Genomic DNA, 25,735 nt, shown 5'->3' with positions numbered 1-25,735 from the left:
GGAGTGGACATCCTTTCTTCCATTTTGGGGGGTAAAGGGGAGGGGATGTTTGTGGGGAGGGGGCGACTGTCGCGGGGATGGGCCTATGGTGGCAGGAGGGAGTGGGCAGCCCCTCCTGCCATTTTTTTCTCATGTGGGAGGGTGGAGGCATAGCAGGAGGGAGTGGGCATCTCTCCTGCCATTTTTTTCTCATGTGGGAGGGTGGAGGCATAGCAGGAGGGAGTGGGCATCTCTCCTGCTATTTTTACATAGTTTTTCAATGACATTCCTTATGTGCGGGCGAGCATTGTCGTGAAGAATGAGTGGCCCAGCCAAGAGCAACTGAAGTCGGGTTTTGTGCATTTTTCTGCACATTTTTTTGCAAAAAATCACAATGATACACAGCTTTGGCACTTCTTCCACATAGAACTTTGTCTGTGATGATGATGCCTACATGATCATAAGCAAAAATCATCATTTGTTTGACTTTTGATTGAGCTCGTCTAAATTTTTTTGGTCATGGGGAAGATGGAGCTTTCCACTCTTTGGACTGTGATTTCAGCTCCGCAAATACAGCTGGGAAGTGTTACCTCATGCTCCCTACAGTCCAAGCATGAGTCTACCAGACTTTGACCTTTTTCCAAAGTTGAAACAACCTAAGCGTGGACATCGCTTTTGCATCTCTGGAAGAGCTTTCTTCTGCCGTTACCTGAGCCATTCAACAACTGGACAAAAACAGTGTCTTGGATGGAATAATGAAGCTTCCTGGACGTTGGGACTTGGTCATTGCAAAGCAGGGAGACTATATTAAAGGATTGTAAATAAATACTTGAAAAAACAAACAAATATGTAAATTTTAAAAATAGTGTGCATTATTTATGAAATGACCCTCGTAATCCACAGACTGGCTCTCATTGTCTAGAAGACATATATGCCGCATTCTCAGCAAATCAAGATCAGAATCTAGGTGTAAGCATCCCAGGCTGTTGCAGTAAAGATTACAGAGGATGAGTCAACAGTGATGGGTTTATGACAGTGTGACCCATTTCACTATTTAAGTTTCAATTTTCCTTCATCTGTTTGCAGTCAGCAGTTCTCACTTTGTCTATTGTAAACCTGATATAGATTAAATCTAAGAGTAAGTAAATTAAGGATTACAACAACTAAAAAACCTTTTTAAACAAAATTTAAACTTACAAATAGAATGAGATCCACTTTTTAACTGCCTTTTTTGAATCCCTCCCCACATTTTATTTTTTTGCAGTCTTGTGTGCCTGCTTGAACATTGATAAAGCAGTTTCTTGGCTGTTTGATACTTAGAAGGAAGCTTTCAGAATGCATATTTTAATGCTTTCTGTTGCTTTTATTGATAGGGTGTGGCTGGGAATCCTATGGTGAAGTCGGTGTTGGATAAAACAAAACATTCAGTGGAGACCATGATCACCACACTGGATCCTGGCATGGCACCCTACATCAGTAAGTGTTTTAGGGCCTATGTCAGTGCTGACTCCAGGTGTGAAACATACATTGTAGTCCACAATTTCCTTCTTGCTTTGGTATCTTGAAATGTGTTTTTTTGAGAACGATAAATGTCAAATCAATTACATCCCATAGGCATCGGAACCGGGGAGGCCACAGGGGCCATGGCCTCCCCCAAAATTGGCACTGCCCCAGCCCCCTTCTCTCCCTCCCCCATCAGGCTCTTCACCTTTGGAATTGGGTTTTTCAACGAGCACTGCCCCAGCCCCCTTCCCTCCCAACCCCAGTCAGACTCTGTCTTCACTCGCGGAAAAGCGTTTCTTCTGCCACTGAGCTGCAAAGAGCAGGATCATGCTTTGGCATGCCTGCTCAGCGCTGAGCAGCTTCTTGATTGGCTCCCACAAATTCTCGTAAGAAATGATGGACTGGGAAGGGGGCCAGAAAGAAGGAAGGAAAGGGAGATGGATTGCAGGGGGAAGAAAGGAGTAAGGGAAAGAGAAATGTTACACTGGGGGGGAGGGGAAGGGAGAGATACCAGACCAGGGAATGGAAGGGATGGAGGGGAGTCTGGTAGCGCTATAGAAATAATAGTAGTGGTAGTAGAGAGAGATACCAGGTTATGGGAAGGAGAGGAGAGAGATGCCAGACTGGGAAGGGGGGAAAGGAAGGAGAGAAATGTTGGACCACTGGGGGGGGGGGAGGAGAGAGATGTCAGATCATGGAAATAGGGAGGGAAGGTAAGACATGGAAAAGTAGATTTTGAGAAGAAAGCAGAAAAATGGAAATATTGAATGTTAAGTTAATGCCAAAGATGGATGCAAGACAGAAAGTGAAGACAGAGAGAAAAAGAGTCAATGAATAAGAAGGCCCTGGAAACATAGTTAACAGCACAGAAAAATAAAGTATCCAGACAACAAAGATAGGGAAAATGATTTTATTTTCAATATAGTGATTGAAATGTCAGTTTTGAGAATTTATATCTGCTGTATACATTGTGTGTATATGAAAAATGAATGGAAAAAATTGCATTACAATTAGTAAACGGAATGGATCTGGTGCAGAGCTTGGGTGGGCCTAGGGTGGAGTTTGGGAGGTCTGTAGTTGGGGGTGCTCAGTTGATATTTGTTAGACTTCCCTGCTGGCACGTCCTACTGGCATTTCAGGGCCTGTCTGGAGGGCCTCTGCACATGCGCATGATGTCATCACAGCGACGTCCAAGCACTTCTGGGTGCCTAGAGCCGTGGCCACTACCTTTAGTGTGCCCTGGCTCAAGAGAGTTTGAGAGACCGTGCTCTAGACCTAGGGGAATTGAGTGCTGTCCAAGATGGCTGTCTTTCATCAAATCTTTATGGGACATTGGCTCTGCAAAATTCAAAAGTGTCGTCTTTTTTTTAGTTGATGCAAGTGGGAAGGTGTTCAGCCTGAGTGATATACTTCTGCAGTAGTGGCTGATGTCAGGGGTTCTCTGTTTACCCCATAGCTTTTGATAGGTAATGTAGTACAGTGAGTTGCAGCACATTCATGCCTGGTGGCGCCAGTTTGGCCCAAGTGTCAATGGTATGCAGACTTGGTTAACTCTAATGGACGCTCTAGTTTTTGCAGGAAAGGGGACTCACTTTTACAACTTAGCCATTGAGAGGAGACATCAGAGATCTAAGGAGTTCTTGGTGAGACCATTACCACATTGTTGAAGGCAGCTTAAAGATTAATCTCCATGGTATATGCACAAGCCTGAAGGGTTTTTGAAGCTTTGGGTGCGAAGCAGTCTTACTCCCTTTCGAGCCTTAGTGTTGCAGATTTTGGCTCTCCTTAAGAAGAAGGTCACAAAGGCCTGGCCTTTAGTTTTCTGAAGGTTCAGGTGACTATGTTGACATGTTTTCAGGGTCAATTGGAGGTCATGTGAAGAACTTGCACCCTGATGTTGTTCATATTTGTTTTTTTAAAGGGCTGATGCTCCTTTTGATCTCTATTGCATCCAGTTATCCCACCCTGGAATCTTAATTTGGATCTTTGGGTGTTAGGGTCCTCCCCTTTGAACCTATTGAGAGACAATCTCTTAAAATTTCACTTTGAACATAAGATTTTTTGGGAGGTAACTTGTTCAGCTAGGAGGACTTAGGAGATCTAGACCTTATACTTCTAATACTACTTATTTCTATAGTGCTACTAGAAGTACACATGGCTGTACACTAAACACATAAGAGTGAGTCCTTGCTGGACAGATCTTATAATCTAATCAAAACAAACAAGCAAGACAAATAAGGGACTTTATCTTGTTATGAGCTTTTTTGCATTTCTCGGAGGTAGGAGATTCCATCAAGACTGTCCCTTCTTTCCTGCTAAAGGTTGGCTTACCATGTGAAGCAGACAGTCCTACTTAGTCCTTTCCATAAGGATGACTGTAGGGAAGACTTTTGAGTCGTTCACATGTTTTGACATGCATTGAGCCCTCCTCTTATATCTAGAGGGACTGATTGATTGATTAATTTTGATGATCATCTTGTTTATGCTTTTGGGGGACCCAAACAAGGATGAAGCCTCCACATACTCCATCATAGTGAGGTGGATTAGGCAATGATTCCTTTGGCCCCTTTCCTAAAGGGTGGATGTCCCTGATGGTTTGAGAGCTCATTCAACCAGAGAGTTGCATCTTGTTGAGCATAGGCACACTAAGTTTTGCCTGTAAAGTGTTTAGAGCAGGTTCATGAGTCATTTGCTGTCATCTACTACAGTGTTTTTCAACCTTTGTATATCTATGGTTAGATATACAAAGCAGAAATTAAAAAATTATTCTGTGGACCGGCATTGGTTCATGGACCGGCGGTTGAAGAACAATGGGCTAAGTCGTGGGCCAGACCCCGCCCATCTGTACCCAATGTCCACCCCAGAACCCGCCCCCATAATAGTATTAATTGCACCTTGCATGTCCCTTGCCTCATCTGGAAGCCTTCCCTCTGACGTTGCAACGTCAGAGAGAAGGCTTCCGGTTCAGGTGCAGGATGCCCGTAGGAGTCATTGCCCTTGGCTTTGTGCACTGAATCAGTTAGGAAGAGGGAGCTGGCTCGAAGATAACGCCGCATCGATCGCACCATGGACTGGCGATTGAAGAGCACTGTTTTGGGCCTGATGCACGTGCTGGCCCTGTGGACCGGCAGGAAATTTCTGTGGATCGGCACTGGTCCATGGACCGGTGGTTGAAGAACACTGATCTACTATATTACTATGTGATGGATATTGGACATTGCATTCCTTAGCAAAACATTATAGGTTGGATATCCTTGTTAGGGTCAGCAGTTCTGAGAGCAGGTGTTGCAAATGGTACCCATTATGAAAGATTGCTCAGTTGTATCCTATCCATTCTGGAGTGGTCTGGTAGATAAGGAGGATGAAATTTTGGAATTTTCTGATAATTTCCTTTCTGCAAGTACTTGCAGACTAGTCAAGAGTTCTGCCCAGGTGTGACATGTTCTGGGATATTCTTTTCTCAGTGCTTGATGGTACTTGTCAGTCTGAAAGAAGTCTCTTTGTACCCCGTTAATCGTAAATTATTACACATGAACAATCAGTTTCTCTACAACCCTGATCGCTGACAAATGTGTAGGATAAAGAATTTTAATTGTTATTGCTTACAACTTGTTTTCAGTTGAAATCCTTTTCTCAAAATACTTGGCCAAATAACTCTTCTTGTTCTTCATGATATTGTTTATAATCTTTTGTAAACCGCGTTGAACTTACAGTTATGCGGTTAAGAAGCACAATGTTATGTTATGGGGACTCCCATTTGCTTTTGTTACAGAAATACGGAGGAGCATGTGGCTATATTGGTGCCCTATATAGGGACAGAGCTTACAAGCTTTTGACAGCTGTTTCCACCTGCTTGTAAAAGGACATAACCCTTTTGTATTGGACTGGTCTGGTAGAATTCAAGGAAATAAATTTTTCAGATAAGACCAAATGTCACTTTTTTTTTCTTTTTGTGAAATGGTGTGGTTGTTAGTCCACTTTCCAGTTTATATATAAAAATAAAACAAACAAAAAAAAATGAATGAAATAAGGGAATACCTTTTTATTGGACTAACTCAATGCATTTTAAGATGAGCTTTCAAAAGGTAAACCTTCTTCAGATCAGAAATAAGCAAATGTTGACAAATATCCGTATATAAGGAAAACATAAAATGCCGATATTTGTCAACATTTGCTTATTTCTGATCTGAAGAAGATTTACCTTTTGAAAGTGTTACTATAAAAGCTCACCATAAAATGCATTGAGTTAGTCCAATAAAAAAGTATTACCTTATTTCCTTTGTTTTCTTTCTATGTAAGACTTCTGGCAAGAAATGAGTCCCTAAGTCCAGGCTATCTTTAGTTTTGAATGGCACTTTGTAATACATATGTATGTATGTATGTATAAAAAAATAAAGATTGAGCAAACATTCTTTTTGACTTAATGCCATAAGAACGTTGTCATAAAGCAGGGAGAGAGTTATTTCTACTGACTTCTAGAACTAGAAGTACACGAATGGTCATGGTTAATGGTTGGCTGGCTGGCTGTTGCGGGAATTGTACAGGCCATAATACTGAACTCTAGTAAAACATACTTCAACTCCCTGCTGTTCTTGTTTATTTTCTTAGAAACTGGAGGGGAGTTGGATGTTGTGGTCACATCGACTAAAGAAGTAAAAGTTGCAGCTGTTCGAGATGCTTTCCAGGAAGTGTTTGGGATGGCTGTGGTGACTGGAGAAGCGGGGCAGTCCAACATTGCACCACAGCCTGTAGGTTATGCTGCTGCTTTGAAGGTGAGTTTTGCATAGTGTTTTGGCTGGAAAAAAAGTGATATCCCTTCCTTAGCTTTACCAGAAATGTTTTTATGGTATCTAATTGATTTTAACCAGATAATCCTGTAACCCATTCTGAGCTCGTTGTGGAGAGCAGAATAGAAAATGAATTAAGTTTTCAAGTTTCAAGTTTATTAGGTGACTTGATTAATCCCCTAATCAGGATTTCTAAGCGATGTACACTTTAAAATTCACATTTGTTTAGGGGACAATACAATACGTACAAATACTTAAATAGGGCTAATTTACATTAAATTAACATTACTAAACAATGGGTAAGGAGGGAAGAAATACAATTCTTAAAGTAAAGAGAAGACATTAAGGGAAAATACAAAGGGGTAATAATTAACAACAGTATAGCAAAGTTAAATAAGACAATAAAGTAGTAAAATTAAGTTGCGAAGGCATCTTTGAAAAGGAAGGTTTTTAACTCATTTTTAAATTTCCCAAACTCCTTCTCCTCCCGTAAAAAAATAGGGAGGGCGTTCCAAGTCTGCGGTGCAGTACAAGAAAAGATAAATTGTCGTCTCGTATTAATAATTTTTAGTGAGGGAATAGATAATAAATTTTGTTCACTAGATCGTAAAATTCTCTTTGCAGTATATGGAATTAGAAACCTAAATAAAAATGCAGGGGTCTTGTTATATAGGGTTTTAAAAATAATTATACATAATTTATAAGTAATTCTGTGAATGACTGGTAGCCAATGAGCATTTTTGAGAAGTGGTGTTACATGATCAAATTTTTTAGACTTGGTTATTAATTTAATTGATGCATTTTGTATAATTTGTAATCGTTTTATTTCGTGTAACGCAATTCCTTTAAATAGAGAATTGCAGTAGTCGATTTTAGACATCACCAAAGAGTGAATCAGTATATTAAGTGCTTTGGGACAAAGAAATTTAGAGATGGAGCGAATTTTGCGTAACCTATAAAAGGTAGTTTTCACAATGTTACTGATGTGATCAATACTAGGAGAGAACAGCTTCTTCATTAACAGTGTGAGGATAATTAGATATACATACGATCATGACAGAACCGACAGTTACTTAGAATGGGAAAACCATAAGAGAGTGGCACATGCTTTAGGGTTCAGGATAACAGGAACTTTATTGTTATAATCCTTTGAGTATGATAGTAAAGTTTAGAGGTGGTGTACCTGATATCTTGATATTAAATAGCAACATAGATGACTACATATTGAATAATTTATAGTAGAGCTCTGACTGTGAGAGCACACAGGTGCATGTTTTCAAGTTTCCAAGTTTATTAATGTCTTGAAATACTGTCTTATCATAGAAGAATATCTAGGTGGCTTACAATTTATAAAATAAATTTGAAAGCAAATGTTAAAAAAGGGGAAAAAGAAAAACCCATCACTAAATTTAGTGAAGGGGGGGTTACATAACTTAAAACTAACATCACGGGGAAGTTAGGAACATAAGGTTTCAAAAATTACATCGAGATAAAAAAAAATATATAAATGCGTCTCTTTTTAAAAAGGTGATATATGTGCAAAATAGAGAATGACTTAGTGTTTCCTAGGACAAACCTGCAGGAATGGAGAAAAATGTGGCTGTTTGCCGTGAGTTCAAGAACAAAGCTTTTCACCACCCTGCAGGAGCGGTAAAGGGCCTTTTTCCTGCAGTAAAGGATGACTGCCGTGAGTTGCCTCCCTCCCAGCCAGCCCCCCCTTCACAATAACAGGTCCAGCAGCCCACCCCCTTCATGATCGCAGGTCCAACAGCCCCCCTCCCTCACGATCACAGGTCAAACAGCAAATAAACAAACTTGCAATTCCCCTACCAGGTTGGCCCCTTTGCACCTCCTGCTCTGGGCCTACCAGCCTTTTAGAAGCTTCGACAAAGAGGCAGTGTCTCAGGTCTGCTCCAGGACTTTCCACTGGCTGAGTTCCTCCTTCCGGTGTAACTTCCGGCAAAAGAGAAGCTGAACCAAGGGGATGGAAGAGGAGCAAGTGAAATATTGACCATGGGCTGAGGGAGGGAAGAAAGAAAGAGAGTGCGAGACGCACATTGGTGTAAGGGAGTAAGAGAGGGGAGAAGCTGGACACAGTGAGATTATATAAAAAGAGGGGAGATGATGGGCATGGATGGGAGCATAGGAACGGACAAAAAGGGGAATGCTGCATGGGGGGTGATATATGGACACAGAAGGTAATGCCAGTTATGGGAGGGTATATGGACACAGAGAGAAGATGGCTAGACACAGGGGAGAATAAGAATGTAGAAGGAAGATGCTGGACTTGGGGGGGGGCATAGGGATATAGAAGAGTGATACTGTACATAGGGGAAGGGGGATCATAAAATGGTGAGATGATAAAGGCAGGGAAATTGGCATAAGGGAAATTCTAGAAAGGGATGTATAGGAGACATAGAAAAGGGAGATGCTGACCATGGGGAACATTACATACACAGAGATAGAAGATGGATGGTGAGTATGGAGAAAAAAGTAATGTCAAAAGGTCAGGAGACCCTGGCAAGTGAATTAAGAGAAAACAAAAGAAAACAGAGATCAGCATCTGAGACCAACATGATTTGAAGAATAAAATGACGAGACAACAAAATGTAGAAAAAAATAATTTTATTTTCTATTTTGTGATTAGAATATATCAAATTTGAAATATGTATCTGGCTAGAGCAGGTGTTAGACATAACTGGGGACTGCAAAGTCCAGGCCATGCTTAGTTAGCTTCCAGCTGGCTTAGGGCTCTCCCTGACCAGGGGATAGTTGCCCTAGTTGTACTCCCCTAACACTTTTCCTGCCATGTGTTACAGAAGTATTCTGTTAGCTTGATTTTTCTTTGTAGCATTTTGTAATAATTTGGCTTGTTCAGTTTTCTCGATAGTGGAGGGAATATTTTGAAGGAGAGGGGAGAGGAGATGGGTTTTGTTGATTCTTGCTCTGTATTATTTATGCTTATAAAATGACAATCGTACAGAATATTGTTTCATTTTATACTTTACTAAAATAAGTTGACAATAAAATCATAACTATTTGAGGCTTGTGCGGATAGGATCAGATGGTGTGGGGACGGGGACAAACTTTTTCCCCGCATCATTCTCTAGTGCAGAACAACTCAAAACCAAAAGGTCTTGCTGGCAGGGGATTCCATTATTCAAGGCATTACATTGGAAGTGGATTCTGTGGGCCTCAATAAAGTAGTATGCATTCCAGGCTTCTCAGCTGTAAGAAATACAAACAAAATACTTAAGATGATAAAAGAGTAAAGATTCGAAGAATGATGTTGTAATACATGTGGGAACAAATGACCTGGATACAGATTGCATGCTAGCAGTACAGAGTGCTTTCCAGAAGCAGGGAGAAGGGTTGAAATCCTTGGTGTAAAGACTGTGGCCTTTTATGAAATGCTGCCTGCCCATGGAAAAGGTGAGAAAAGACTACAAAATACAGATAAGTTAACTTAAATAAGTGGATAAAAACCTGGTGCTAAAAACAACAAAGTTTTAAGTACATAGGAGGATGGGGCAATACTTGGAAAAACAAAAAGGCTGTTTTTTATGATGGCCTCCATCATTCCGACTCGGGGAAAAGGATTCTTAGGGAGAAGTACAGACAATATATTTCAAGGCATTTAAACTAGAAGGTGGAGTGCTAAACAGAAACGGAAGAACTCTGGATGTTACCCTCCTACAAAGCCAATACCAAGAGTGTGAAAGCAGTTGAGAAAGAATTAAAATAAACTACATTAGCAAATAACACCTCTCAGCAAAATGGTAGATGGGAAGACTAGGCAGAAGGAAAAACAGATGGTGAGAGAGACAAGTAGCTGGAAAGTTATGTGCACAAATGCTTACAGTCTTCGTAACAAAGTTCATGATTTGCAAGCTCTGATGTTGCAGGCAGACTTGGGTATTGTTTCTATAATAATGGAGACGTAGTTCAATGACTCCCATGAATGGGATGCAAGCATACTGGGTTATACCCTATTTGGGAAAGAGAGAGCTGGATGGAAAGGTGGAGGAGTAGCTTTATATGGCTGAGATGCAGGGGTCCTGAAGAGAGGATGAAGCGATATGGCGTTTCTTAGAAAGAGAAGATGGAACATCCATCTATGTGGGCGTCATTTACAGACCTCTGATACATACAGAGAAGTTAGGCAAAGATTTGGTCATAGATATCTAAAAGTTGGGAATGAAGGGGGAAGTGCTGTGGCTGGGGCATTTCAATCTGCCGGATGTGGATTGGACAGTCCCGTCTGCAGAAGCAGAAAGATTGTAGATGCCTTTCAAAGTGCACTACTGAGACAAAGGGTGTTGGAACCCACAAGGGGAGGAATGAAGCGTGTCCAGTGTCAGAGTATGTGCCTCCCTGGTAAATAGTAAATATCACACTTTATGGTTTGAATTATGGACCAAAGTGGAAAGTGGGTGCTCAGAGTTGTGAGGACATAGATGTGGAGGAGGATCTGTGGTTCAAACTGAAGGGAGCTCTAAAATCAGGCTGATGAAGGCTCTGATGAAAGAACAAATGACTGGAAACATAAAAGAAGGGTGACAAGACTTTTTTCTGGTATATTAGTGAAGAGGGGGAAGGCTAGAAATGGAATTGTGAGATTGAAAGATATTATGAACCGCTATGTGGATAGCAATGAGGAAAAAGCAGAGATGCTTAACAAATACCGTATTTTTCACTCTATAAGACATACTTTTTTTCCCCAAAAAAGTGGGTGGAAATAAGGGTGCGTCTTATGGAGCGAATACTAACTACCCTCCCCCCCTACCTTAATTTCTCTGGCGGTCTGGCAGTCCAGAACTGTAGGGCAGGAGCTCTCAGCTTCCTGTCATTCCCTCTGGCTTTCTTCCCAGCGGCAGAGTCGGAGCGGCAAGAAGGCAGGCGCGAGTTTTTTGCTTCCTGCCTTGCTGCTCCGCAAATGGCAGTCCAGCATTGTTGGGCAAGAGCTAGGCCTGCCTGACTGCCATTAGGCCTGCCTGCCCTGTCCCGGCCTGCCCTGTGCCCTGTCCCGGCCTACCACTAGACCATCAAAGGGGGGACAGGGTGCAGAGCCTGGCAAGGAGTGTGGGGTTGGGTTGCAGAGCCTGGCAGGGAGAATTTGGTTCAGAATGTTTTTTTTCTTGTTATCCTCCTCTAAATCTTGGGTGCGTCTTATGGAATGAAAAATACGGTATTTCTGTTCTGTTTTCACCAAGGAAAATGCAAGACTTGGACCTCCTTCGGCTGTTAAATGAGCACCTGAAATTGAAGTTGATACTACACCATTTATGAAAGAAAATGTTTAAGAAAAACTGAATGTGAACAAAACCATGGGGCCAGATGAGATTTATCCCAGAATCTTGAGAGAGCTCAGAGGGGTTCTGGCAGGTCCTCTTAAAGATTTGTATAAGAAATCTTTGGAGACGGGGGAGGTTCTGCAGTATTGGAGAACAATAAATGTGATACCTCTTCACAAAAGCGGAAGCAGAGAATAGGCGGGGAACTAGGCTGGTTAGCCTTATGTCGGTGTTTGGAAAGGAAATGGAGGTGCTGCTGAAGGAAAGAATAGTGAGTTTCCTGGAATCCAATAGGTTACTAGATCAGAAGCAGCATAGCTTCATCAAAGGAAAATCATGCCAAATTAATATGATCTATTTCTTTGACTGGGTGACCAAAAAATTGCATAGTTGACATGCACTGGATGTAGTCTACTTGGATTTCAGTAAGGCTTTTGACACGGTCCCTCACCAGGCGGCTCGTAAATAAACTCATTGGGCTAAAGTTAGGACAAAAAAGTGGTGAACTAGATTGAGAAGTGGTGACAGATAGATGGCAGAGGATGGTAGTTTAATGGAGTTTTCTCAGAAGATAAAAATGTAAGTAGTAAAGTGCCTCAGGGATCTGTACTGGGGCCGATCCTATTCAACATATTGTATTTGTGAGTGGCATTGCTGAAGGGTTGGTAGGTAAAGTTTGCCTTTTTGCAGATGACATCAAGATTTGCAATGGAGTGGACTCTCCGGTTAGTGTGGATAATATAAAAAAAGATCTACAAAAAATTAGAAGAATGGTCTAATGTTTGGCAGCTAAGATTTAATGTGAAAAACTGCAAAGTGAGGCACTTGGGGTACAGAAATCCAAGAGAACAGTATGTGCTAGGGGGTGAGAGACTGACATGCACGAATTGAGAGAGAGACTTTGGGGTGATGGAGTTTGAAGATCTCAAGGCGGCAAAACAATGTGACAAGGTGGTAGCTTTTGCCCAAAGAATTCTAGGCTGCATAGAGGGTTGTGAAGCAGGGTTTTCTACTGTGACAGCAACCAAAATGAGGTTACAGAGTAGACTGGACATAAGGAACACACTTCAGATGTCACTGTCTCCCATCACCTTCAGATGGGACTGTCTAGTTGCAGGGAAACAAGCTCAGGGTTCCCACTGATTCTGCATTATGGTGAGTTGTATTAATATATTATATATACAATATAATAATAATAGAAATTGCATAATATGTAGTAATTACATTTACATTATATTTGTAATAAATTATATATTATGTACTTTATTGATTATGGGGCTCATAATCGAAATGGAAATACGTCTAAAAAACGGCCTAAATTGGCACTTAGACAATCAGTGAGACAAGTCGTCCAAGTGCCTTGAACCGGGTTTTAGACATATCTAAAAATGACTTAAGCCTTCACAGTGCTGCTGTACACCCAAAGCTAAAAGGGGCGTTTTTAGGAGGAGTGGTGAGGGCGGAATTTGGGCAAGCCGTGGGCCGTCCTAGACTTAATCGTACTGCATGTATAACCGAAAGTTAGATGGAACTTAGACATTGTGACTTAGGCCATCTAAAACCAGATCTATGTCATAAGAAGGTATCCAAAGTGACCAGATAACCACTGCAGGGACAAAGTAGAGACCCCTAAACACTCCCCCAGTGATCACTGAACACCCCCCCCCCCTCCCGCACTGCCATAAAAATCGTAATAACAACTTTACATATCTGCTTCCAGAACATCAGCGCCTGGCATAGGAAAGCCTAGTAGAGCTGCACAGAGGTGGCTTTAGTGGTCTGGGGTGGTCTAGTGAACCATGGAGAGAAGGACCCAGGCCAATAAGCCACTCTAACTATTGCATGCATGGTGAAACATGTGCACCCCCTAAAAAACCCCCAAACCCTTATGTACTGTCATATAAGTGGCACCTGCAGCCATAAGGGCCATTGGGTGGTAGATAGGAGGGTCTAGTCTTTTCTGGGGAGGTTTAGGGGGGCTCACCATGACCTATAAGGTTGTTGTGGTGAGATGTGTATGTGGCACCCTTTTTGTGAAGTTCACAGCTGTGCCCTGTAAGGTACCCCTCTACTCTGGTGCAATGTTTGAGTGTCCAGTCCATCACTTTACTGACCCTGCCCGTGTCCAAAAGGTCTTTTTCTAGGCGTTTTTGACTTGGATGAATTTTTGGACGAAAATGGGGTATAAAGATAGATGACTTAGCGGTCTGGATGATCAGATGGCTGGACGTACAGTTAGACGATTTTCGTAAATAAAAATATGTTGAACATATTTTTCGAAAATTGACCTTTTCCCATGTCTGACTTTGGGTGACTAGTGACTTAGGCCCAAAATGGACTTAGACGTATCTTTTGATTATGCCCCTCTATACATTTGAAGCCCTCCCCCCTCCCAGTCAGTGGAAAAATTGTTTTGCATGAAACCGGTCCATGGTGCAAAAAAGGTTGGAGACCGCTATTCTATGCTCTTATCTGCATAGAATTTATAGTTTGTGGTTAGTGTGGGTTATAAATATTGTAGAATAGAAAGTTGGGTTGTGGTACCTCTACTTTTTACCTAAGCATTTAAAGTCCTTCATACAGCCTAATACCTTATCCTCCCTCTCCCCATTCATCTATCCATGTTATCTTTTAACTGACTTCTAAGCCTTTATTCACCACAGTCCTCCATATTTATCCTAACCATCATTTTAAACTTTTGGCTTCCATCCAGTTCTGGCCTTGTCATCTCAGCTTTGATTCTTTAATACTTAATCCAACAACCAGGCTCCTGTCAATATCTTTTTACCAAGTTTGTAATCCTTTGTAGTTCCCAAAATTAGTGAGACTGTCTTAAAAACAATTCCACTCTCCTCATGCTCACAGAAATTTAGATTTAAGTTATGCTTGTTCTGCATATTACTTCATGAGCTTGGTCCAATCACACCATTCATGTGTAGGATTGTAGCTGTGCCTCATTCAGGCTACCCCTGTTAAGTTTTACCACCCTATTTCTCCACTAGAAATTCTCTGTTAACGTCCCTTCCGAATTCCATACTATAGATGTTCAGTCCCAACCCGCAATCCTGGAGTTGCATAAATACAACACTTTTCTGAGCACATGCTCCTCTCCCATAGACTGAGAGCTAGAGCCATATCCAGTTTCAATTTTTGCAAGCAATCCATGCAGAAGTATTTTGAATTGCTCCTCAATGTTTTGCTGAATTGCCTTTGTGCATGTTTGTTTCGTGTTTTGCAGAGTAGACCAGTTCAAAATTATTTGTTGTTGGGGATCTTTCCCTTTTACTCCCTTGTCATGGATTTGTTCAGGTATGTTGCTTGGCTTTGGGACTCAACTGGATATGGATAGCTCTCAGCCTATAGGGGAGGAGCATGTACTCAGAAAAATGTTAGATTCTGCAACTTCTGGATTGCGGATTTGGATTGAGCCCTTACCATATGGAATCCTACAGACTAACGGAAAGATTATCGAAGGTAAACCCTAATCTTCCAATGCTTATTCCATGCTTTTTTTGAAAGTCATTGCTGTTTTGTCTTTACCACTATCTCTAGGATCCACAATCTTGTATGCAATTCAATATTTTAGATGATACATTTGACTTTGCCGCCCTGTAGCCTCATGCTGAAACTTTGTTCTAGATTTATTTTCCTCTGCAAAAGATTTGCATCTTGTGTCTGTTGATATCTTTTGATATATATTTATAAGGTCCACTACACTGATACTATCTCTTGTAACCTCTTCGCTAACTTTGACTGTAACCTCTTCGCTGATTGTCCAGCGCTTCTTGCTGTAAACCGCCTCGAACTTCTATGGCTTAGGTGGTATATAAGAATAAAATTATTATTATTATTATTGTGCCTTTTCCATAGCGAGCTTGGGGTATGTTCACTTTTTAACGTCGCTGCAACATTTTAAAAACTTATTTGAAGATACATTTTCATTTATAAGAGAATTGCTTTATTTGTTTGCTGGGGTTATTGTCCTCTTAACGTAGTTGTAAGGGGTTGGTAGGGATGTAGGATTTTTATTATGGATGTTTCATTGTAAGCCACTTTGACTTTAAGTGGCATATAAGTACTGTAAATAAATAAATTGCATGTCTCTCTCTTCACTCTCTCTTTCTCAGCCCTTTGTCTCTTCTCCTCTAGGGTATACTTATTTAGATTTTTCTCTGGACTACCTGTAGAGGAATAGCTTCCAGGATTGGACATACTATCCTAGTTGAGGTATTACTGCTATCTTTTTTTTCCCGTGTAATGCCTTTCCCTATGCACCTTTGCATCAGTTTTAGCTCTAGCTACTATGTTAATCCACTGTTCCACTTCATTGAAGCCTTTGAACACTGTCATCCTTTGGTCTCTCTTGTTTTGTGCACATCAGCTTCTCACCTCCTCCCCAGTTCTGTACTGCTCTCCAAATATATGATGACTTTTTTTTTTGCATAGATTGTATGCAAGGCTATTTTTTTTTAAGATCACTTCTCATTCTGTCTACTCTTCAGATGTGCCTATTCTGCATTAAATTTTAGTGTTGTCTTCAAAAACAATACATGTTTCCCCCAAATCCCTTCACTATCAACCAGGAAGATATTTAAGAGAATTGGCTTGATATATTGCAGGGATTTGCACCATTCTCTTCTTGAACGTCTGTTGTAAGGTTGCTTTTTACTAATTTTTGCTTCAGATTGATTGTTGGTGTTCTTATATAAGAACATAAGAATAGCCTTACTGGGTCAGACCAATAGTCCATCAAGCCTAGTAGCCTGTTCTCACGGTGGCCAATCCAGGTCACTAGTACCTAGCTAAAATCCAAGGAGTAGCAACATTCCATGCTACCAATACAGGGCAAGCAGTGGCTTCCCCCATGTCTTTCTCAATAACAGACTATGGACTTTTCCTCCAGGAACTTGTCCAAACCTTTCTTAAAACCAGCTACGCTATCTGCTCTTACCACATCCTCTGGCAACGCGTTCCAGAGCTTAACTATTCAGTGCAGTAAATGTGAAGGGTTTTGTGTCAAAGATAAGAATCAATTTACACAATAAGAACAGATGCCACAAAGCACACCAAGGTGATACTGCTGGGGGGGGGGGCAGCACTTTTTCAGAACCAGAACACTGGTTGGCCTTGAGTGGTGTTAATGCCTTGAAGAACGAGGTCTACCTCGAGAAGAAGACCTGGGTCGAGACAAATGCCTCGACAGATGGTGTGAAGAGATACTATACCTCGAAGAATGGGGAAGTGATCTCAAATCCAGCCTCGAGGAGGAATGTCAAGGTGTCCTTACCCTATACCTCGAAGAAGACAATGCTTGGGCTGGAATTTGAGGATCCAGGTCGAGACACTTGCAAGGACACTACTTTATTGTCCCTCCGGATTGGCACAGATGGATGGGTTTATGCTCCTGTGCCAGCAGGTGGAGACTGAGAACATACTGAATTCTTACAGTACAAGTGGGCTGTGCAGTCTCATAGAATCAGTCTGTCCTCGGTCTCCAACAGGTGAAGGTGGTAAGCCTGTGCAGTCTTCTTTTAGGCCTGAGCAGTGTCTGTTGGAAAGCTGAGGCAGTAGTCTTTTTATCTGCCCCTGTTTTCTGATCGGACTAAGCTGAGGTCCACGGGGCTATTACCGTATTTTCGCGGATATAACGCGCGCGTTATGCGCGATTTTACCTACCGCGCATACCCCTCGCGCGTTATATGCCTGAGCGCGGTATAGAAAAGTTTTTAAACATAGTTCCCACCCCGCCCGACGCCCGATTCACCCCCCCAGCAGGACCGCTCGCACCCCCACCCCGAACGACCGCTCGCACGCGCTCCCACCCGCACCCGCATCCACGATCGGAGCAAGAGGGAGCCCAAGCCCTCTTGCCCGGCCGACTCCCCGACGTCCGATACATCCCCCCCCCCCCCCCGAAGGACCGCCGACTTCCCGACAATATCGGGCCAGGAGGGAGCCCAAACCCTCCTGGCCACGGCGACCCCCTACCCCCACCCCGCACTACATTACGGGCAGGAGGGATCCCAGGCCCTCCTGCCCTCGACGCAAACCCCCTCCCCCCAACGACCGCCCCCCCCCCAAGAACCTCCGCCCGTCCCCCAGCCGACCCGCGACCCCCCTGGCCGACCCCCACGACACCCCCACCCGCCTTCCCCGTACCTTTGTGTAGTTGGGCCAGAAGGGAGCCCAAACCCTCCTGGCCACGGCGACCCCCCAACCCCACCCCGCACTACATTACGGGCAGGAGGGATCCCAGGCCCTCCTGCCCTCGACGCAAACCCCCCTCCCTCCAACGACCGCCCCCCCCCAAGAACCTCCGACCGCCCCCCCCAGCCGACCCGCGACCCCCCTGGCCGACCCCCCCGCCCCCCCCACCCCCCTTCCCCGTACCTTTGGAAGTTGGCCGGACAGACGGGAGCCAAACCCGCCTGTCCGGCAGGCAGCCAACGAAGGAATGAGGCCGGATTGGCCCATCCGTCCTAAAGCTCCGCCTACTGATGGGGCCTAAGGCGCGTGGGCCAATCAGAATAGGCCCTGGAGCCTTAGGTCCCACCTGGGGGCGCGGCCTGAGACACATGGTCGGGTTTGGCCCATGTGCCTCAGGCCGCGCCCCCAGGTGGGACCTAAGGCTCCAGGGCCTATTCTGATTGGCCCACGCGCCTTAGGCCCCACCAGTAGGCGGAGCTTTAGGACGGATGGGCCAATCCGGCCTCATTCCTTCGTTGGCTGCCTGCCGGACAGGCGGGTTTGGCTCCCGTCTGTCCGGCCAACTTCCAAAGGTACGGGGAAGGGGGGTGGGGGGGTCGTGGGGGTCGGCCAGGGGGGTCGCGGGTCGGCTGGGGGACGGGCGGAGGTTCTTGGGGGGGGGGGCGGTCGTTGGGGGGGGGGGGGGGTTTGCGTCGGGGGCAGGAGGGCCTGGGATCCCTCCTGCCCGTAATGTAGTGCGGGGTGGGGTTAGGGGGTCGCCGTGGCCAGGAGGGTTTGGGCTCCCTCCTGGCCCGATATTGTTGGGGAGTCGGCGGTCCTTCGGGGTGAGGGTGCGAGTGGTCCTGCCGGGGGGGGGGATGTATCGGACGTCGGGGGGGGGGGCATCAGGCTTTCAGGATGGGGACAGACCTTCAAGGGGGGGACAGGACTTCAAGGGGGGGACAGTGCACGGAAGTCAGGGGGGGTGAACGGAGAGTCGGGACAGCGCACGGAAAGTCAGGGCGGGCGAAAGGAGCGTCGGGCATCATGTGCGTTATATGCCTGAGCGCGGTATAGAAAAGTTTTGGTACATATCATCGTGATTTCTGCGCGCTATACCCCTGTGCGCGTTTTACACAGGTGCGCGTTATATCCGCGAAAATACGGTACTACCTCAAGGATGTCACAATCGGGTGGGCGAGTCCCTCCCTTTCCCCCACTTAACCACTTTTTCTTTAGAAGAGCCTCCACTGTATGCCTTGCCAAGGAATGGCAAGGACTACAGTTCTGAGTTCCTGTGGGGTCTGCTCCTTTTAATTTACAGTTTCATTTACAAAAAAAAAGACCAGAGCCAGTGCTATTCTTTTCTGTGCTGGTTTGCAGGGACTCTGTTCATTCACATTTCTTTCTTCAATTCAGATGCCAGTTTCAGTCAGCCTGCCTCGAGGTTCACAATGTGCACTTCTCGCAAGCCAAAGAACTGCTCAGTGTGTTCCTGCCGAGGGCTTAATGCGGTGAGCCTTTGTTGTTTGTTCGCTGCTGGAATTGGATCCCTAGCTAGCTTCGGAGATGACCAGCTCGAGGGTTTCCCCAGAATCTATGAAGGGTGTGTTGGCAATGGGCGGTGGGGAGACTCAATGTTCCCTAACAGTTGCTGGGGATTCCCCAGCCATCGTGGCTGCTAGGGGGTGGGAGGGGTGGGGGAAGACTGGGCTTCCCTTACCGCTAAAAGTACTGGGGATTTCGTTACAGAGTCTTTTTTTGGACTTATAGCTTGGCTCTTGAAAAGAGCAAGGAATTTTCAGATATAGTATTCTCTCTCTTAAAGTCTCGGAGAATTTCCTCCTCCCAGGCTTAGGAGTGTGGTTAGTGTGTTTTGGAGGAATGGTGTTATGCACGTAGTGTGGTTTCCCTTTGGGCTGCTTTGCCTTGCATGCTGGAGTTTTCTGTAGGATGGTCTTGTTGCCACCGAGGCCACGGGCTGCACGGTGGCACCCCTAGTGGATGGCAAGCAAAACAGCAAATGGGCGCGCTGCTCAAAATGTATGCAGTTCCTACAGGCAGTGTGAATAATGTTCAGTTCTCTTACCAGTCAATAGAAATACTGCTTTGAATATCCTGCAGTCTTCAGAAGCAGTTTTATTTCAGTATCATCCAAACAAGAAAAAAATAATCTTTGCAAACAGGTAAAACAAATCAGTTTCAGTAATCCATCAGGTTCAAGAAAACACAAGCAGAAAAAAAAAAAAAAAAATCAGCAGCAAACAGTCCACTGAAGTTTAGGCCTTCACTAAGCCTGAGCCTTTTCAAACATAAGTTTTAAACTTTGCATTCACTTTCCCTCAGTTCAGGAAAGCAGACTTTTCCAATATACAGTAAAACCTTGGATTGCTAGTAGCATAATTTGCAAGTGTTTTGCAAGACAAGCAAAACATTTTATTAAATTTTAACTTGATATACAAGCAATGTCTTGCAATACAAGTACATACAGTATACACACATCACAACTGAGCCGATGGTTCTTCTCTTTCTGACACTGCAAGAGTGGAGTGACTGTTCTAAACAAGCAAAGTCTTGCAATACAAGTATATACAGTATACACGTGTCACATCATCACAACTGAACTGATGATTCTTCTCTCTCTGACGCTCTGGGAGTGTAGTGACTTCTAAATGAGCGAGGTCTTGCAATACAAGTACATATAGTATTTTGTATTAAAGGTTTGGGGTTGTGGAACGAATTGTCTTAGTTTCCATTATTTCTTATGGGGAAATTCGCTTTGATATACGAGTGTTTTGGATTACAAGCATGTTTTTGGTGTATTTTGTATTAAAGTTTTTGGGTTGTGGAACAAATCTTCCATTATTTCCAAAGGGGAAATTTGCTTTAATATATGAGTGCTTTGGATTACAAGAATGCTTCTGGAACTAATTATGCTCGCAAACCAAGGTTTTACTGTATATTGTTCATGGGATTGGCCCTGCTGAAAAGCACGCCAGGAGCCTCTCTCAGCTCGACTGAGCTGAGTTAGGAGAGTTGACTAGTTTGCATTTACTGGCTGAACACAGCAATCATAATTCCCACCCAAAGAATTATAGCAAACCTCTCCCAAAAAGAACAACTCTCAGCTTCCTGACATTATCAAAAATCAATCAGAAAGGAAGAACAAAACACTTGCAGCACTTCAGTGATACTCACAGTTCAGTCTTTTTCTAGAGCACAAAAAGGTGCCCTTCCCCCACAAAAGGTGCTAGGCCTTCACATTACAACTGCTCTGTAAAATGCAGCTGCCTCAAATTCAGCAAAGGCCAAAATCAAACACACAGCCTTAAATACTTCTAAAGAAAAATGTTTGAATACAGTCTCTCCTTCAAAGTTTCCTCTCAAACAATAAAGTCACAGAGCATGTGCTGCCCTATTCAAGTAAGTTATAACAGCTCAGCTTACTTCCATGGCATCTGGCTCTGGTATCACAGGTTTCACAATCTCCATGGATTCCTCTTGAAACAAGATATTACATTACATTACATTACATTAGGGATTTCTATTCCGCCATTACCTTGCGGTTCAAGGCGGATTACAAAAGGTTAATTTAAAAAAGACAGAATTACAATGATTAGCTAGAGAGGTAAGTTGTAGATCTTAAGAGCATTTAGAGGTCGTGTTGTTATTGCTGCTTCAGGAATTTCTTGAAAAGTGTGGTTTTTATTTCTTTTCTGAACGTCCTATAGTCTGGGGTGGTCAGATATCTGTCTGAAGGCTTGGAGAGGCTTCCTCAAACTCCATGGATTCCAAGTTGCTACCTTGGCCTAGGCCTGGTTCTCTGCCTTCAGGAAGAGACCCTTCTCCCTTCCCTGTCCTCTCTGAATGAGAGGGAAAAACTGCCTGCTTTTCATTAGGATAACCACGCCCAGCCTTATGTACACCTGCTCTGAAGTTCAGCCCTCTTGAGTTCCCCTGGTGATTTTCCCACACACTGCCCTGTTTCTTACGAACAGGACTCTATTTAAATTTCACGTTTATGGATGTACACAGTGCAGGTTTACTACTGGGTAGGGTTTCTATCTCTTCTTCATTAAGCTCATCAGAAAAGGGTTTATTCTCATTCAGGGCTCCCTGGGGATAGTCAGTTAGCTTGGCAGGATAGGGTAAACTAGGTTTCTGAATAGTGTTTAACCTTAGCACATCTTTTCTTATGGTTCGTAAAGGGGACCACGGCAGGCATGGAGCCTGACTGGTCACAATCTGGAGCGAGACTTGCCTGGTTTTCCCTTCCGTTTGCAGTCTTTGCGTGATAAACGTTTGGCCTCATCTCCAGATGTGATTCGGTTCTTGAGAGTTGTACAGCTGATCTGGCCACCAGTGTGGTCATCAGTTGCTGACTGGGATCTCCTTCTAGCCCTTTACGTGCTTGTTCATCCTCTGAGCCTTTTGGCAGCTGTATGTGGAAGGACCTTGCTCTTAAGGCGTTTTTTTCTTGGTGACCATTTCTTCCGCAAGACGAGTTTTCGATGCTGCAGGTCTTTTTTTGTGTAGGCCTCCCTTCATGGAGTTCTTTAGGGAGTGGGTCGTGCTGCGGCTGGTCCACTCTTTCTTCCAAAGAAAATTAGTAGGTAAGAATTTCTCCTTGGTCTTCATTGAGCATCTTCAAGTTCTCCTGACAGCACTGGAGCCTCTTGGCTTTTTGACATGGCGTCAGCATTCTTAGAACCTATCTTGCACTAACCTTGGACATGGTCAACTTTCGTGAATTATTTTCCAAACTATCTGCCGAGATGTCCATTTCTTCAGCTATTCGGGAAACCTTAATTTGTCTGGCAAATTAAATCCTCAACTTTCTTGCACATTTTTGTGAAAGTTGCTTCCACATTCAGCCTAGTGTGAGGCTGAATGTGGAAGCAACTTTCACAAAAATGACTCTACACCCCACTTAAACTGCTTGCTCCAAAATTTTACTTTGTAGGATGATGGGGCCGACTCGCCATAAATCGCAGTCATGCGTTCATGGATCTCCTGTAGCTTTTTTCCTTCTTTTGTGAGAAATGTTATCACTGAACAGTGCTCCAAATCTAGCAGGTTCTTGATTTGAACAAAGATTCTCCTGACGTCCTGTCCCTTGGAATGTTAGACTCACACTGAGCTGCAACTGTGCATGAGTAACCTTGAGACATGTCACAACATGCACAGACTTGTTTCAATATGTTTGCTACTTTCTTTCATACTCGGGTAGAATTATTGAATGCCCCTGGTAAGTTAAACTAAGGCACTTTGCAACTAACAAAGGACTTGAGAGATCAAGTTTCCTATTGCATTATAAATACTAAAATTCTACCTCTGTCATCTTCTGATCACTGGTTCATCTCTTGCCCTGATTGCTCTCATTTACCATTGTTCTTGTGATTGACATTGGAATGCTTTTATGTTTCACTTATGTTATGATAATGTTTTGCTCACTGTCCTTACCTGAGGTTTTTGGCCTCTGAAAAGTAGTCAAAAATGTATTAAGTTGGTTCCCTTTTTATTTTCCGTTACCTGCTCGGGTCATCTTTGAGTTGGGAAGCTGCACAGTATGGTCCTAGACCTGGTTGCTGTGACCAGTTGATGGTAGGTGGTTAGAGAACATGAAGACTGGGAGCCAATGTATGCTGATAGTCCCTTCAACAGTTCTCCTTTCTTGTAGGCTTTCTGCTTTTGGAAAGGACACCTGTTCTCAGTATAACTGTATTTGTGTTACAATACTGTTTGATGTTATGTTTTCTAGGGAGCCCAGGAAAGGATAGACAGCTTGCGGCGCATGGGATTGATGCATGAGAAGCAGCTTGCTGTGTCTGTGGAGAACTTCATTGCAGAATTGCTTCCTGACAAGTGAGAGGCTTTGATGTATATCTGAACCTTCTAGAATAAATTCTTAATATCTCTGCTAGGAAGTTTCAAAAGAATTCCATGCTCTGCATGCTTTTCTCACAACTGCATACTATGTAAAAAGTAGCACAAAGTCTAGCACAAAGTCTAGAGTTAGACTTGTAAAGCTAGATGCTTGAATGAGGTGCATTTTCAAAGGGTACTAAACACTAGGAGATCTTTGCCCTAAGTTAGGCACTGGGATGATGTGCGCTAAGCACAATTTCTCTAACTAGTAGTTGTATGTGCAACTGCTATAGAGTACTAGCGTTAAGTTCCATTCTATGAATTTAATTCTAGGTGCAAGCAGTTATGCTAGGTCAGTGTTTCTCAACTCAGTCCTGGCGTGCCCCCTTGCCAGTCAGTTTTTTAGGATATCCATAATGAATATGCATGAAAGAAATTTGCATAATGGAGGTAATGTATGCAAATTAAGTTTATGCATATTCATTGTGGATATCCTGAAAACCTGACTGGCAAGGGGGTACTCTAGGACTGAGTTGAGAAACACTGTGCTAGGTAAGCAGTTAAGTAAATGATAGGCAGTTAGTTACATGCACAGAGTCTAGAATACTTATATACCCCTGATATAGAATCCCTTTTTCAACAAGTTAACCTAAAGAACTCCGGAACTCTGGAATCATTCCACCTTACCATCTAAAAAAATATTTTTCTCACTTTGGACCTTTTATCCATTCACTAATTCAGGAGAGTTTAATCACAGCCACCGTCCCTCCCCTCTGGAAAACCGCAATTATTACTCCTATCCTTAAAGATCACAAAATTAGCATAAATGAACCTACAAACTATCGGCCGATAGCTAACTTACCATTTTTGGCAAAATTAACAGAGAAACTCATATTTAATCAGCTCTCTGACTTTATAGAAAGCACTAATGCATTACACCCCAACCAAACAGGATTTCAAAAATTTCATAATACAGAATATTCACTAATAGGATTAACTTCAAACATTCAATATCATTTAGACCACCACAAATTTGTCATTCTTTTTTCATTAGATATTTCGGCATCCTTTGACACCATAGACCATGATTTACTGTTAGGTAGGTTAGAATCAATAGGCATAACAGAAAATGTCCTATCTTGGCTAACTTCATATCTTGCTAATCGCACTTCTTCCGTTAAGTTTAATAATGAAATGTCCAAGACTTATTCCTCTACTTTCGGAATCCTTCAAGGATCCATTTTGTCTCCTCTCCTGTTTAATATATTCCTTTCCCCACTGCTAAGCATCTGTCAATCCATTGGTTTCACTCCATTCTCTTATGCTGACGACATACAACTTATACACCCCTTGGATCCAAAAAACAATAACAAAATCATATCCATTAATCATAAACTAGAGACAATACAAACCTGGCTTAATACAAATAAACTGGCTCTTAATATAAAGAAAACTAAATCTATGCTATTTACTTGGAGAAATGATATAACTCTGATGAACTCATTTACCCTCAATAATACTCCTCTAAATCTAGTCCCTACAGTCAAAATTCTAGGAGTAGTAATCGACGATAAACTGCTCTACCATGATCATATTTCTCTCACTGATAAAAACTGTTTTTTCAAACTGCGTCTTATCAGGTCGATATCCAAATTCTTGAGCCCCAATTCCATTAAGATACTAATCCATTCACTAATAATAGCAAAACTCGACTATTGCAATGCACTTTTCCTTAATATCACTCAGAAAGAAAAAAGGAGACTACAGTTGATTCAAAATACTGCTATTAAATTAATATACAATGCTAGGAAATATGACCATGTTTCACCGCTACTGATAGATGCTCACTGGCTCCCAATTGGTCATAGAATCACCTTTAAAATAATACTGCTCATCTTTAAAACTCTAGCCTTCGACGAACCTCAATTCATATCTAGACTATTAATACCTCATACTTCCCAACGATCACTTCGCTCCTCTGGTCAAAACCTTCTCACAGTCCCCTCTTTGAAAATTATCGGTACAAGAAGAGCAGACATATTCTCTGTGATGGGACCTTTATGGTGGAATGCCCTGCCACAATATATTCGAAATGAAAAGGACGTTATAACATTTAAA

General features: G+C 43.0%; 1 protein-coding gene across 4 annotated transcripts in view; it reads left to right on the top strand.

Annotated features, from left to right (window-relative positions):
* Window positions 1-25,735, top strand: part of PRRC1 (proline rich coiled-coil 1) — a 59,568-nt gene that overhangs the window by 14,012 nt on the left and 19,821 nt on the right. For all 4 annotated transcript variants that reach the window (XM_033928974.1, XM_033928973.1, XM_033928976.1 and 1 more), the window contains exons 5-7: window positions 1,353-1,455; window positions 6,091-6,254; window positions 23,511-23,614. In XM_033928974.1, the coding sequence (XP_033784865.1) occupies window positions 1,353-1,455; window positions 6,091-6,254; window positions 23,511-23,614 (371 nt within the window). The remainder of the gene's footprint in view (window positions 1-1,352; window positions 1,456-6,090; window positions 6,255-23,510; window positions 23,615-25,735) is intronic.

The sequence above is a fragment of the Geotrypetes seraphini genome, chromosome 1, assembly GCF_902459505.1.
Source record: "Geotrypetes seraphini chromosome 1, aGeoSer1.1, whole genome shotgun sequence".
In the NCBI taxonomy this organism is placed as follows: Eukaryota; Metazoa; Chordata; class Amphibia; order Gymnophiona; family Dermophiidae; genus Geotrypetes; species Geotrypetes seraphini.
Note: the sequence above shows the minus strand (reverse complement) of the source record. Positions and strands in the feature narration are given on the sequence as shown.